This window comes from Hyaena hyaena, unplaced genomic scaffold (genome assembly GCF_003009895.1).
Source record: "Hyaena hyaena isolate Hyena2069 unplaced genomic scaffold, ASM300989v1 scaffold_76, whole genome shotgun sequence".
In the NCBI taxonomy this organism is placed as follows: Eukaryota; Metazoa; Chordata; class Mammalia; order Carnivora; family Hyaenidae; genus Hyaena; species Hyaena hyaena.
In genome coordinates, this window is record NW_024080709.1 from 3,415,528 (window position 1) to 3,431,764 (window position 16,237).

The following is a 16,237-nucleotide window of genomic DNA, read 5'->3' on the forward strand; positions in this document are numbered from 1 at the left end:
GCTAAACGACTACCTTCTCAAACGAGAGCAATTGTGTAACAGCAACTACACGCGTATGTAAGGAAGTCTGTGGATCAGGCTCACCTCCGGGATGAGATGGAATAAACATCTCGGGAATGACTGGGAAAACCAATGGAGCCGCTCACCTGGGCCTCACTTCTGTCTCAATCCCTGAATGCCACACGAATCCCCTTCCCCACCCCACGGGATCAGCCCCAAACCACACATAGGCATAACGGCCTTTTTTCCCCGCTCAAATCCTCCCTCAGAAACCAGGCCAGTGGGGGAGGGGGTACCGCGACAGCCTAGGTGGGGCAGGCCAATCACTGGTTTTGAAATGTGCCAAACAACCATCTGCCTGCCTCTCTGGCATGACTCAAGTCAGGTGATTCTCACCCGCATCCGGTCTTTCTCGAGAACTGCTGTGGCCTCGCTCTGACCGTGAATGCGCAGGCCACACCTGAACGTGCGTTTTCACCTTTCAATTTCATAAATCACTCAGTGCTACGGAATCCTGCTAAAGCCTGCCAAAGCGATGCCAGCGATGACAAGAATTATCCCAGCAGGGCTCCACCCGCCCCGCCAGCATTAGCGCGGTCTATTGCAAGTGCACCTCACCTCGCCTGCCACTTAACGCTTGGGGGGTCTGTAATTTAATTTGGGGATAAACACCAATCCCTTATTGCCGGAGACCCGGGACTAATTCCAAAAGCGGGTGAGGGCTTCTGGTTCTCCCAATGCCTCAAAGCCATCTCCCCACATGGACAAGAGCCATGAAGGGGGCGCTGCAGCGAGCTCCTGGGGGGTGGGGGGGGGGGGACACCTTTAACAGAGGACGACGAACACCACGGGCCCCTTGGAAAGTTTCTAACAGGCTCGGCTTTATTAGATGCTGAGACACTTCAGACAAGGACAAAAACCCTGACTGAAATTCTAGTTCAGGCACCGTGTGACCTTGGACAACTTATTCTGTCCTTCATTTTCCTCATCTGGAAAATGGGGCTAACAAACTGCCTTTAAGGTTTGTGACGAGGGGGAAGAAATGAGAAAATAAAGCATATGTGTAATGTGCTTCCTGCTTAGGCACCAGAGCAGGCAGGCAGCACCCCTTCTCCCGTCCCTCCTTCCCAGGAGAACCGCATTCCATCCGCCTGGGAAGCTCTCCTCCCACCGGGGCGGACAGGTCAGACCAGGTCAGACGGACAGCCACCTGGCCTCGCCCACCACCCCACCCCCGGCCCGGCCCTGTGTGGTATCTTGTGCCTCAGGATTTCTTCTTCTGTATTAATTCTGACTTTTTACAAATATTATGTGAAGATGTCATTTCTCTCGATTGCTAAATTTTCAGTGCCCCCGTAAATTCTGCGGCTGCGGCGAGGGCCTCACTGGCCTCACCCTAGTCCCAGCCCTGGACCCCGGGTTCTCCCCACAACTTCTGCACGAACCCCTAGATGAGAGACCTTGTCTCTTCTAGAACTGAAGTCAGCAGACAATGGCCTAAGGGCCAAACTTGGCCCACTACTTGTAAGTGAACTTTCATCGGACCACAGTCATGCCCATTTGTAGGCGTATGGTCTGTGGCTGCTTTCCAGCTACAGAGTCCTAGTCACAGAGCCCCAAATACCTACTGTGTGACCCCCTAAGGAAGGGGCTGCCGTCCACTGCTCTAGAAGTAGGAGCTCTAACAGTCGTGTAAACCTGGGGCTACCTGGGGCCCTTTTCCTCCCTCTCATGTAGGGTGCGCCCAGCCGGGACAGACACCCACCCAGACAGAACAGGGCTGAGAGACACAGGCAGGTGGGGGGTGGTGAGCCCCTAACCCCCGCTCACCGTCCAGCTTCCTCAGTTACCTGAGTTAGAAGTGCCCTGCTTTGCCGACATCTCAGGGACCTGCTGTTACCTGCAGGCAGAAACAGCCTGATGCTGTGACACAGAGTGGGCTCTTCAGTCACCTGACACCCCTTTACAGGGGACAGGCAACACGCCAGCCACCAAGCAATGCCCACATGCCTACAAGTGGAGAGTGTGTCCCTCAAAAATACATGAAAACAAAAAAGAAACAGAAACCCCAATGACAGGGAGCCGGGCTCCTTGCAGACAAAGAAAGCTGCCTTCTTCCCACACACTTAGTCTGGAGGCAGGCAGCTGGCTCAAGGCCTCCGTCACGGGCAGAGCCTCCAGCCCCTGACCTTCCCCTCTCTGTCTCAGAGCCCTGCCACCACTCTGGGCATCACATCCACAATCTGAGCACAAAGAAAGAGGACAAGACAAAACCAGCCCCGTCATCCCTTTTCATCAGGCTGGAGTTAGTAATCCCAGGAAAGCAAGGGGAGCAGAGATACAGAATGTCAAGACTGGCCTAATCACTCAGGATCCACTGCCTGGGAGGCATCCTACAGCCCCAGGCAAAATCCAGGTTCTATTAAGCCAAAGAAACAGGTCATGGATTTTAAGTAAAAAACTAACAGAATCACCCACACACGCTACCAATGATTCCAGGGACAAAGGGCAACCAAGCGCTCCCCTATTCCGGCCTCAGACTTAGGTGAGCACAGGTGCCCCTCAAATCCCAGTCACATGCAAATCTGGACCAGCCTGAGACTGCAAGACACCAGTGGATCAGCAAAGCGGGGATCCCAGGAAGGGGCCGGAGCTCCGTCACTCGGCCATCCCCATCCCCCATCCGCCATCCACCCACAAGACCCTCCCAAAACCAGGAAACAGGAAGTGTGGTTTAAACATCGCAGAATAAAGACTTGTAAAAAGTATGTAAACTTGATTTTCTTTTTTGCTTTTTAAAACTTGTGGTAAAATATACATAATATAATTTACCACATTAACCATTTTCAAGTGTCTAATTCAGAAGCATTAAGTACCTTCCCAATGTTGTACGACCATCACCACTATGAAACTTTTCCATCATCCCAAACAGAAACTCCGTACCCATTAAACACTAAATCCTGCGTTCTCCCCACCCCCTAGGGGCCTCTATCTTAATTCTGTCTCTGTGAATGAGACAATTCTAGATACTTCTTCTTAGTAGAATCATGCAACATATGACCTTTTGTGTCTGGCTCCTTCCACTTAGCATCACGTTTTCAAGGGGGCTGAGTAATATCCCACTGTGTACATGCCACATTTTATTCATCCATTCATCTGTCAATAAACATTTGGCTTTTTCTGTCTTTTGGCTCTTATGAATCATGCTTCTAGGAACATTTGTGTGCAAGTGTCTGAGTCGCCCCCTCTGCTTTCAATTCTTTTAGGTCTGTATCTAGGAGTGGAATTGCTGGATCGTACGGTAATTCTGCTTACCTTTTTTTTTTTAATGTTTATTTATTTTTAAGGGAGAGAGACAGAGTGTGAGTGGGGGAGGGGCAGAGAGAGAGGGAGACACAGAATCCGAAGCAGGCTCCAGGCTCCAGGCTCCGAGCTGTCAACACAGAGCCCAACGTGGGGCTCAAACTCACAAGCCGTGAGATCATGACCTGAGCCGAAATCAGACGCTTAACAGACTGAGCCACCCAGGGGTCCCTGTTTACCTCTTTGAGCAACCACCAAATTACTGTCAAGGATGGCTACACCATTTTACATGGATACATTTTTTTTAATAAAGATGAGATTGCCTTTATTTCTGTGCAACTGAAATTAACTCTATTAAATTCTCTTTCAGTTAGAAAAAAACTTAAACTTGCCAATTAAAGGTAACTTAGCCACTTCCAGATTTTTTTTTAATTTTACAGAGAGAGAGTGCGCACATGAGTGGGGTAGAGGGGCAGGCTCCTGACAGAGTGTTCAATCCCTCAACCCTGGGGTCACGACCTGAGCTGAAATCAAGGTTGCGTCAGATGCTTAACCTACTGAGCCACCCAGGCATCCCATCCCTCCAGGCTTATTTTTCAATTGTGACAAAATCCACTTAACATAAAATCTGCCATTTTAAATTCAGTAATTCAGAACGTGGTACATTTTTAAAGAATGAACAAATGCACATGAATCACAGCTCCTAGATCACTTTTGAGGACTCCAGTCTCTTAAGTCTAAAAACTAAACATCCCACGGCACCTGGGTGGCTCATTCAGCTGAGCATCTGACTTTTGATTTCAGCTCATGTCATGATTCCAGGGTCATGGGATCGAGCCCTGCATCAGGCTCTACAATGAGCATGGAGCCTGCTTGAGATTCTCTCTCTCTCTCTCTTTCTCTCTCTCTCTCTCTTTCTCCTTCTCTCTTTCTCTCTCCCCTTCTGCCCCTCTCCCCTCCCGTTCACATCTCTCTAAAACTGAATTAATAGATAGATAGACAGACAGACAGACACTAAACATCCTTACTGACTCCACAGAACAAGGGGCAATTCTGTTGGAGGAGGTGGGTAGAGATCAGAAACACAAAGCAAGACAAGGAAGAGAAATGGCCATGTAGCACCCGTCTGTGGCCTGGCTCCTCCGACCACCTCTGGCCTTCACCCCATTCCGCTCCCCACCCCCCAGCCAGCCACCCACCCCGCTGCAGCCTCGCTGATCTGCGGGCCGCTCCTCCAACATGCCCAGCACACTCCACCCAGGGCCCGCCCAGCCGCGACCAGAAACCACACCAGGTAGTCCACTGAAGGCCTGTAACACAGACCATGGGTTACAAAGACTTTGCAAGAGGAACAGGTCGAATAAGAGAACGATGAGGCCACAGAGACGACCAGTGTCAGAAAGTCAATCCATCCCTGAAGCCAGAGGAACAAAAGGTGGTGCTAAAAGTGTAAGAACTGAGGGGCCCCTGGGTGGCTCAGTCTGTTAAGCGTCTGACTTCAGCTCAGGTCATGATCTCACGGTTCGTGGGCTCCAGCGTCACGTCAGGCTCTGCTTTTAGCATACAACCTGCCTCGGATCCTCGGTCCCCTCCTCTCTCTGCCCCTCCTCCACTAGTTCTCATTCTCTTTCAAAATAAATAAACTTTTAAAAATCTTGAAATAAAAAAGTGTAATAGTAGAGTTGATTTTCAATTGCAAAGAAATAAAGGCAATTTCATCTACCCACCCCAAAAAATTATCAATATAAAACGGCACAGCCACTGTTGACAATATAGTTCGGTGGCTCCTCAAAAAGTAAACATAGAGTTACCATGTGATCCAGCAACTGCACTCCCAGACACGTGCCAGTCAGGCCACGGATGCACTTGGCAGAGACATGGGAGGAAAGCGGAGCAGGAAGCCCAAGGCCTCAGCCACGGACCTCATGGGACCTCCACGGACCCCAGAGGAAGCACAGCACTGCTACCGATGCGCGTGAGGCTGGGAAGACATGCTCTAGCTTCCCTTTCCCTCACACCTCCCTCTGGACAAGCGGGAAGACGGCAGGCAAGGGGGCCTGGGAAAGAGTCTGCAGGGAAGGCACAGAATAAATTTGAGAGCAAACAAGCAAAAGACTACAGGCTTTTCAATGCGTTGAATGACGTAAGACCTCTGCCACTGGGGGACAGGATGGCCACCTCTCTCACTCCCTTGGGTCTCTATTCAAAGTCCATAAAGATGGTCTCTGCCCACTCTGTGTAGAAGACCGAACCCCTGAGGACCGTGGGGGAGAAGAAGGGGGGAAACAGTGGGGGAGGGGGAGAGAGGCAAACCATGAGAGACTCTTGAATGCTGAGAACAAACTGAGGATGGATGGGTGTGGGGGGGAGGGGGGAGATGGGCATGGAGGAGGGCACTTGTGCGGATGAGCACTGGGCGTTATATGGAAACCAACTTGACAATAAACTATTTGTAAAAAAAAAAAAAGACCGAACCCCCATGCCATCACAGGCTGTGACCTGCTCTCTCCTTCCTGAACCTCCAGACAGACGACATTTCCCAGCCTGCTCTGCTGCGGCCAGCCGACTCGGTCTCCACCAACCCAGGCACCCTTCACCAGCCTGACTCGCTCATTTCTGTCACCTGCCTGGCCCCCACGAGCATCTGAGGCTGGAGTCCCAAGTTCTAACCACACAGCAGAGTGCACTTGGCATTCACCCACAGCACACGGGAGTCTACAGCGCCTCCTTTATGAAAAAGGGGGAACTTTCTCTAGGGCCGCACAAAGGGATTCTCAAGTTTGTGTCTTGTTTCCTTTTAGGGATGTACCCCATCCTCTGCTGAAGAGTCATTTTCACGCTGACAAGAATAAAGCAAAGGACTCATGGATCCAATAGGCCAGATAATTATGGATTAAAGACTGACAACTCTGAAGCCAAATGTGAGATTTAATTTACTAGACCCAAAAATCCAACACCTTTAGGGGTACCTAGGTGGCTCTGGCAGTTAAGCATCTCACTCTTGAACTCAGCTCAGGTCTTGAGCTCAAGGTCCTGAGTTCAAGCCTCACGTTGGACTCCACCCACCCTGGGCATTTAAAAGTAATAATAAAACAAAATGAAACACTTTTTAAAATAGCCAAAGGCCACCTTTGGCCCAGAGGCATCAGTCCACCTATACCAGATCCTTTATATGCTGGGGCAGTTTCGTGCCCCTTAGTAAGTAGCCGCTGGCCGAAGCCCTCGGCCACCCTGACTGGCAAGGACCCTCCCCAGGACCCTGTGGACATCCCTGTAATCGAGGCGCTCACAGGTTAACACCTGGCCCCAGGGGGCTAGCGCTGTGGCTCCGGCTTCTCTGGAAGGCCAGCAGTTCTCCACCAGCTGTTCCACATCGTTATCACCACCCCTGGACAAAGCTCCGTTGTTTTCTTTACACCTTCCACAGACATCCTTCCAAGGTCTCTGTGCGCCAGACCTAGCTGATTTGCAAGTTCATAAATATGACAGAGAAACACAAAGAGGGAACTGAAAACCTCACAGGGGTGGGAGGGTGGGGAGCGGACTTCCCCTCACAACCAAGGATGGGCCCAGGCTTCTCCCAGCACATGAAGCTTCCTCCAAAAATACTCTTCTAGAGAAATGAAATTGTTACCCAAGGTGACCCAATGAAGCAAAATATAAATCCTGCTTAGAGCTAAATGCAATCAACCATTTTCAAAAGCCCCCACTGAGGATCAAGGAAGTCGGTTTCTCTAATTTTACAGCTGGGTGTATATTAATACCACCTGCTTCCAGCTGCCTCTGAAGATGTACAGACAGCACAGGGTGGGGTCTGGCTTCTCAGGACCATGTGTAGCAGGTCCTGAAGTCCAGGTCCTGGAGTCCTTATTCTGAACGTACTGTTTGGGGGCCAGGCACTGGGACTGCAAGGAAGAGCAAAAACAGATCCAGCCCTTGACCATCGAGAGAGTCAAGAAAATACATAGTGGAATAAACAAGTTTGATGAGAGAAGGACTCGAGACTCCCTTGAGAGGTGTGAGGGGCGTGAGGAGCAGAAGAGAGAGGAGACACCTCGAGGATGGGCACAGGCCAGCTGAACTGGGTGAGGAGCTCACGAATGACTTTTCTGGGAGAAATCTGAAATGTCCAGAGAGAATAGATCAAAACCACAATGAGATGCCACTTCCCAGCCATCTGAATGGGTATTAATCAAAAAACATATTAATGGAGACTCCTGGGCAGCTCAGTTGGGTAAGCACCTGACTCGACATTGGCTCAGGTCATGATCTCACAGCCGTGGGATCGAGCCCCGCATCGGACCCCACAATGAGTGTGGGGCCTGCCTGTGATTCTCTCTCCCTCTCTGACCCTCCCCCGCACGTCCTCATTCTCTGTCTCTCAAAATAAAATAAACTTAAAGAATCACATCTTTTTTAAGTAATTAGTGAATGAATGAAAATAACAAGTGATAGCTAGGATGTGGACAAATTGGAACCCTTGCACGTTGCTAGCAGGAAGGAACGTACAACGAAGCAGCTGCTACAGAAAACAGTACGGTGCCTCTGCAAAAAGTGAAACAGAGAACTACCACACGATCCAGCAATTTCACTTCCGGGTATTTATCCAAAAGGACTGAAAACGTGGACTCGAATAGTTCTGTGCACATCCACGTTCATGGTGGCAGCAGCCAATAAATGGAAGCAACCCAGGTGTGCATCCACAGATGAGTAAATAAACAAAGGGTGTATGTGTGTGTGTGTGTGTGTGTGTGTGTGTGTGTGTATACAATGGAATATTATTCAGCCTTAAAAAAGAAGGAAATTCTGACATAATACAGAGATGCGAACCTTGAAGACATTATGTTAAATGAAATAAGCCTTATGGATGTGGAGTATAAGCACCCCTTACCTACATGAAGTACTTAAGACAAATTCATAGAGACCCACAGGAGAATGGCGGGTGCCAGGGGCTGGGAGGAGGGAGAATGGAGTCAGTGTTTAATGGGGACAGACTTTGAACACGGGGAGATGAAAAGGTTCTGAGGTGGATGGTGGTGATCGTTGTACAATGTGTACACTTAATGGTTAAAATGGCCAGTTTTAGGTTATATATGTTTTGCCACAATTTAAAAGACAGAACAGAAGTTTGAGTAGTTAGTGTTTGAGCGAGGGCTGGGGAGGAAGAGGGTAGTGCAAAGGGAAGAACGAAGAACACTCCCAGACCTGACAGCTTCGGGATCGCAGAAACCAGGAGCACCGTTCACAATTTAGGATTTAGCCACTGACACTGGTCACTGAGCAAGGAAAAGACAGTGGTACTGACAACCTTCTCCCCCAGAGAGTCTAGCAGTAACGCTTTAGTTGCGGAATTATGAAGAGGTCCCAGGGGTCCTCCGGGGCAGGGGCTGTGGCAGGAGGGGAACTCGTAAGGCTCAGGCCATGGTTTCTCTATCAGCTGGATGCGAGTGTCCCTATGTCTTGCTGGCTGCATGTCAGCCCTGGGTGTGTGGTAGGGTCTAGAGGAAGGGCAGCGACAGACAAAGCTGGTAGGGGAGAGACCCTAGAAGCCGTGACAAGGCGTGTGTCCTCCGTCCCAACTCTAAAAAGAACCAGGACAACTTTACGTAGGAGGCGGGGAGCAGGCTGGTCACTGAAGACACCCCCGCCCCCAGCTGGCCCAACGTGCACAGTGGTTTAGAGAAGACGGAAATGGAAGGCCAAAGCACAGAACAGGACAGAGGGGAAGGACGAGGAGGCTGCGAGGAGGCCCAAGCGCTGTCAGGAAAGCTGGGCGAAGGGCAGAGCCATTCGCCACGCAAGGAACACAGGAGCAAATGGGGGACGTGAGGAAGATTCCACCCTGGAACCTGCAGCGAGCCTGTGGCACGTCCAAACAGAGACAAGCAAGAGAGGGGCTCGGGGGAGGGAGAACTCCGAGTACCCAACACACGGACAGCAGTTTTCACCAAGCAACTCGGGTATGTGTGAGCAGAAACGAGAGCAGATAGAAGAATCTGGAGCCCGGTGATACTTAATATCTGAGGGTGGAGAAGTGATAGACGGACGCACAAGGCGGCAGCAAGCATGCCAAGACGCTGCGGCGCTCAGCGAGAGGGGACACCGTGCTTTAGCGTCACAGGGTCCTCGCCGCTGCACCTGGGGAGGGCAGGCTTCCATTCCACACACACATAGCAGCAGGTGTGGCTCCGGTATGTCCTGAACCGAGCCTGTGACCTTGTCATAGACCGCCGACAGCTCACCTCACGACGCGGCGCGAGTGATGAACAACAGCAGCAAATCCCAAGGTTTTGCCGTGCAGTGCCACGGCTGTGGTCTGAACGTGTCCCTCCGAAACTCCTACGTTCAAGTCCTGGACCCTAAAGGGATGGTGTTAGGAGGTGCAGCCCTCGGGAGGACAAGAGGGTGGAGGCCGCGTGGAATGGGACCAGTGCCCTTAGGAAGGAGGCTCCGAGGGGTCCCTTGCTCCTTCCACCCTGCAAAGACACGGGGAGAAGGCCCCACGTAGGGGCCAGGGAAGGGGCCTCACTCAACCATACCAGCACCTTGATACCGGACCTCTCGGCCCCCAGAGTGGTGAGAAAGAAACCGCTGTTGTTGACAGGCTCCTCCATCTGTGGGGTCTTCCTCCGGCAGCCCAAACACACGGGGACGGGCGCAGGCTGCGGTGGCTCTCTCCTCTCCCCGGTGCGATGACAAACAATCCCTTTCTTCACACCGCATTCTGTACTGATGACTCTGGGCATCCCACGTCCGCAGAACCCTCCCATCCCGAGCCATGCCGAGGCAGAGCTCCGGGACGCTTTTAGGTCGTCTTCAGTAACGTTAAACATCAATCTTCCCTCTTCTCCTTGGCAGCACTCTGGAGTGATCCCGGCAGAAGGAGCCTCAGGAATTACGAAAGAGAGGACTGTGCGAACTGAAGTATCGTATTTATGAATATATTTTTATTGAACTACTGATATACTTCCCAGACACGCTGCTAGAAGCCGGAAAGTCAAGAGGAAGTAAAACGCACAGGGTGCCCGGCAGTCCCAAAGCTTACCATCCAGAGGGGTATACGGACAGCAAACGTGTGAATATGGTGTGGTACGGTAACATGCAATCCCCTGACTTTGCGCTCGAACGTAGGCATTAGTAAACCTGTTTCGCAAAGGGCCAAATACTAGATACTTCAGGCTCTATGGGACCAATAGCCTCGGTCACAACTGCCTAAAAGCCGCCATGCAAACTAAGTAGATAAACGTGTGTGGCTGTGTTCCAATAAAACTTTATTTATAAAAAGAGGTGGCAGGACACAGCTTGCTGACTTCTGCCCTAAGTGATCATAACTTAATATCTGCTGCTTACTTTATTCATGAGTTCAAATGGGGGAGGGGGAATCCCGATCTCTCAGAGAGCCCTCCTTCCGGAAAACATACCATCGTGAATGAAAGAGTAGGAGCTTCAGAATCACAATCATGAAGACCTGAGTCAAAATCCCAACTGTGGCACAAGTATTAGGTCTGGAGCGTTAAGAAAATTATTTCATTGATTTGAGCCTTATTTTTCTTCATCTATAAAATGGGGACACTATCATTCACTATACATAGTCATTTCAAGAATAAGGTGAAATCATGAACAGAGGGTCTAACAAATCCCCTGGCTGACGGGAGGTGCTCAGAATGAGTCACCGGCACACAAGGAAACCGCCCCGTGGTCAGCCAGTGAATCAAAAAGGAGAAAACACCCAGGTGTTGTCTCCAAGATTAATGTGCTAATCACAACTTTCCTGCATTTCTGAAACACAGGCCTCTGACTTTTTTTTTAAAGTTGCCTTTCTCCACTGTTTAAGCTAGGAGCTGTTTGGATGCATGTCCACAGAGATCCGACTCAAGGTGGCTTAAAACATTAGGAAATGTTGGGGCACCTGGGTGGCTTAGTCGGTTAAACGTCCGACTTTCGCTTAGGTCATGATCTCACGGTTCGTGGGTTCGAGTCCCGCGTCGGGCTCTGTGCTGACTGCCAGCTCAGAGCCTGGAGCCTGTTTCGGTCTGTGACTCCCTCTCTCTCTGACCCTCCCCTGCTCACACTGTCTCTCTCTCTCTCTCTCCTAGAAATAAATAAAAAATATTAAAAAAAAAAAAAAATTAGGAAATGTTTCATTCCACACACAACATTAAGTCCAGAGGAAGGGCAGGTCTAGAGTTGGTTAATTCAGCAGCTCAGTGACACTACTAAGGAGGCAGGTACTTTCCATCTTTCTGAGCTGCTTCGTCCTCAGATTTGTCCCCCTGCATCACAAGCTCACTTCCAAAGTTCCAAGCAACAACCCAAGGCCATAAAATAAGTCTTCTCTTAGGTCTCCATCCAAGTAGCAAGGAATTTCCTCTGAAGCCCACGGCAGACTTCTCCTTCCTTAATTGAGTTTTGTGTCTGTTCGGAAAGCAGCTACTGGCAGGCGGATTATTTACGGCTGGCCTCATCTGGTCTGGGCTCACTCCCCCCGCATCTAGCTTCAGGCCTGAAGCTCTTGGCCACTGACATCTGAACAAAACCAGAATTCTCTAGGCAAGAAAGAAGGGGCAGAACCGCCGTGTGAGGAATCACCAACGCCTGCTGTGATCATGCCCGCTAACCTGCCTAACTGCAAGGGGAAGGTTACACAGATGCAGGCCCAGACTCTAAAATGCGGGCTCCCCTCTCCCTACCCCCAAATCAATCATCTGTGTAGATAAATCTAGCCCCTCATCAAAAAGGAAACAGCTCCCCCAAACACAAGCAGGCTCTCACTTCCAAGGTTTAAATCCCAAAGGAGGCACAGTGGGTAACCTCATCCCAAGCGTCTCTGGGTCCTGGACCACCCACGGGTCCGCACGATCTATTCAAGGGGCTCTCAGCTGGGAATGAATGGCCACTGTCCCACACCCACGGACAATGTCGACAAGACAAAGCTGGGCTGGTGGCATAACTGTAATCACATCTGCCATACCAACATTTCACAACTCAGAGCTGTTTGGGTAAAAACTCCCCAAGTCAAAAAATAAACAAATGAACCCAGAATGCTAAGCCAAAAACAAAGACAAACAAAACAAAAACACCTAACAGACAAGCAAACTAGGGAATGGGGGGCGGGGGGCGGGGGCACAGGTACCGGCTAAAAACCTCACAAATGGAGGAAATCAGCCTACGCAGCCCCTGTCCCAGGCTACAGTTCATCACAGAAGGAAAACCTGGCGCCTGACTTAAAGGAAAGTAATCCAGATGCCCACACGTGAAGGGGGTGATCTAGCAACACGGAAAGGCACACGCGAAAGTGTCACTTCAAGGGGCCACTTTCTCAGCTTTGGAAGAGGAGCCCAGATCAGACCACCTCTCCCACAAAAACAACTGAAAATGCTAGGCAGTGATTTAACTGAAAACTGAGGACCTTGCTACAAAGGCAAGAAAGACTTAAAGAACTCAGATCCCAAAGAGAAGGGAAGTCGAGAGGCCAGAGTCCTACATTCGGGGCCTTACTTCACCCTTGAGGCTTCTTCTGGCTACAGAGTGTCTGATGAGAAGCTAAACAAAGCTTTCAGAATTTCCACAAGGTCTGAAAGGAAAAGAATTAGAGCTTAGAACCAGCGGAGGAGGATGGAAACTGGTAAACAGCTCAGGGATCCAGTGTGGGCTGGACTGAATTGTGTCCCCCGAAAATTCTTATCCGTCTGAGACCACAGAATGGGACTTTAGGTGGAAAAAGCCTCTTTGCAGATGTGATTAGTTAAGTTGGGGTAATTCTGGAGTAGGGCGGGGCTAAATCCCGCAGGGCTGTTGTTCTTCTCAGGGGAGGGGAGGATCCGGAGACACAGACACAGAGGGAAGAAAGAGGTCATGGGAAGACAGAGGCCCAGGCTGGAGTGAAGCAGCTACAAACAGGGGCGCCAAGGACGGCAGACAACCACCGGGCACTGGAAACGCATTCGCCCTCAGGGCATCCAGAAGGACCCTAGCGTGCCAACACCTAGATTCCGGACTGCTGGCCTCTACAAGCAAGAGACGATAAATTTCTCTCTGCTGTTGTGAGCCACCCAAGGTGTGGAAGTTTGTTACGGCAGCTCTGGGAAATGGAGATATGCTGGAAACCCCAAATAACTGGTCCTGGCAAAAAGGCCAAAGCAGAAATAGATCAGCCCTCACACATGCGGCGCCCAGGAGTGCAGGCGCTCAGTCCTGGGCGGGAGAAAAGTGCTCTTCCTCTGCCCTACTTGCCTGAGCAGCAGGAGCGAATCCTCTCTGAAGACAGAGAACATCATTCCAAGCTTCCAGTAACTCTTCATACACAACACCTGGGACTCGGTCCAACTTCCAAGCACACGCCAAAGACAAGAATGCACTCAAGATCAAGACGACAGCAAAAAATAAGGGGCTTCTGGCGACAGCCAAGCGAGAAGTTAACAAACCCTCTCCCTAGAAAGCAACTTCATAACTGGACAGAAATGACAGAAACCACCATTCTGCACCCTGGAAACTGACTTCAGAGGCTTATCATCAGAGAGGTGTTTATGCTTGAAAACTGCTAAATCTCAGGTCAGAATAGCGGGAATGCTGAGAAACAACCCTCCCTATCTCAGTTGTTAAGGGCACAGTCAACAGCAAATGTGGGCTCAGAGTCACAGATCCTCATGTTGAAGAAAAGCTTTAAATCCATATTTCAACATAAAATCTCATCATTTTTAAATGTCGAGAACTTAAAAAAAATTTTTTAAGCACACTGTACACAGGCACCAGTTTCTAAACTCAGCCCAACATGCACCCCAACCCCAGATGAACAAATGCAGTCCTGTCCCAGCAGACCCTCAATATTATCTACTGTATTGTGATTTTCGACAGTATCATTTTGTTCACTCATTGCTTTCAACTCCATTCTTCTCTCTTCAAAAGGCAATGTTCCTCATCTGTAAACAAAGCTGCTGCAAAAGCCTTGTAGTTAATTCACTGTTACTTATTGTCTCCTGTCACTTCGAGCCCAGTTAACTGGGCTACAGTGATCTTCAGAGGAGGAACGATGGGCACCAGGCCTCCTGCCAGAAGACAGAGGAGCTGCCAGGAGCCAGGGATTTGATCTCAGTGTGACGTAGCCTCAGCTCTGCTGTTTACTAGTTATGCGAGCGTGAGCAACTTATTCATGTATCTGAGCCTCAGTGGCATCATCCGAAAAATTAGGGCATCATCACTCAGCCTAGAAAGCTGCTGCCAGGTTATCAAGCACCAGCACTGGCAGCTCTGTGCCGAGGCCTGGGCTCTGCAGGCGCTTTCACATCGGGCCCCCAACACAAAACTGTGACCTTATTTTGCACATGAGGAAACGGAAGCTCAGAGAGGGGATGTCCCAGGGAGCTCATGTGTGACGAGTCACGGAGCGGGGATTTCTAGGCTCACTCGTCACCCAGCTCTGGGGTCCGGTATTAAGTGCTCAGCTACATGAAGGGCCCAGGCCGGCAGCCAGCAGGGACGAGGGAGCACAGCGGTACTCATTTCCGTGCAACCCTCCTTTTCAGATTTCATTGTCTCCATTCGGCCTGCCACAGTCATTCCAATGGCTTTAAGAACAGCCACCAACAGCCACCGATCTGATCCTTCCTGACTCCTAGAAGCTGAAAACCCACCACCGCCACCCCCATAGGAGGTTTTCAATGATATGTTCAGTAAGAAGAAAGAGGTTTTCATTAGCCAAGGACCACCCTGCACCAGTGAACAGTTAACTGCACTGGAGGAAGCCCTTGGCAGCCACTCATGGGCTAAGCCAGGTCCTTGCCCTGCTTCTAACTGCTGGGAGGCCGCCCACAGCCTCCTCCACAGCAGGAAGCAAAGCAGAGACCTGCTCGCTGGCCGGGCTCTCTCCGGGACGCGGGTGCAGAAACGGCGCTGAGACCCTGGGAAGCGGCACGCACGACAACACTGGCCACGGCCTCACAGATGTGTTGGTGCTCCTCTGATCGCCAGGCCCGAGTAACAGAGAGACAGGAATTCTAGTCTGGGTAGGGACACACAGAGCCCTCCTGCATGGCCAAAGGTCAGGGCCCAGGTGGGGAGGAGGTGGAGGAAGAGGCCACATGTGTGAAGGGTGCTGGGGGGAGGGGAATTGCCTGCGTGGTGATTAGCTTCTAGGAACTGAAGCAGCCTCGGCCAAAGCCCCCTGACACCCACCCCCTGGCCCCTATCCAGGGAGACAGGAGAAAACAGCCCCAGCCAGACACGGCGAGACGGTGTGAGTGAGGGGCCCTCCAAGCATTTCAGTCAGCAGTGCCACAGACATCGCCACAGTGACAAGATTCAGGAACTCGGGGCAGCACCCACAAGCAGGGTCTGAAAAAACACACTCTTTAAAATGTCCGGGAAGAAGGACAAAGGGCGTATTTCCTAGGACATGAGATGCTCCTAAGTTCAGATTCAAAGCAAATCACTTAGAACAGTTTCCTCATCTGCCCGGTGGGAAAAATAAAGCCTCTACTACTCACAAGGCTGCGGGTAGGGGGAGGGGGGAACACCGAATGAGCTAATTTACATAAATGACTAACGACTGGTTAGTCTGGTTCCGGGCTTGCGCACACTACTCCTTTGTGTTAGTCCTCAATATCAGTGCTGTCCCCACCAGTGAGACCCATGGGAGCGCAGCACACGGCAAGGACACGCTCTGGCAACACGAAAACGGATGGTAGCAGAGCCGCAAGCACAGAGACCTGCTGTTGCTGCTGCTGAAGACAGACTGGACCATGAAATGTCATGCTGTCCCCATGCACAGAATTAGAGCACATCACTGATCTCCCGGCAGCTGCCAGCGACCTTGGCTGCAGCACCCCGAGCCCCCAGAGGCCGCAAACCGGGGCCCTGAGGGTTCCGCGAAGGACAACGCCACTAGCGACTACGGTTAAGACATCCTCACTCGTGGATTTCTGCACCACCACGCTCC

General features: G+C 50.9%; 1 protein-coding gene across 3 annotated transcripts in view; it reads right to left on the reverse strand.

The window, feature by feature from the left end:
* SNX29 (sorting nexin 29) overlaps window positions 1–16,237 on the reverse strand; it is a 497,164-nt gene that overhangs the window by 436,077 nt on the left and 44,850 nt on the right. Inside the window, exon 1 of one of the 3 annotated variants that reach the window (XM_039233573.1) lies at window positions 85–153. The exons of the other annotated variants lie outside the window; for them this stretch is intronic. Within the exon in view, the coding sequence (XP_039089504.1) occupies window positions 85–109 (25 nt within the window). The 5' untranslated portion in view covers window positions 110–153. Of the gene's footprint in view, window positions 1–84; window positions 154–16,237 lie in introns of those variants that run through there. 3 annotated transcript variants of the gene reach the window in all.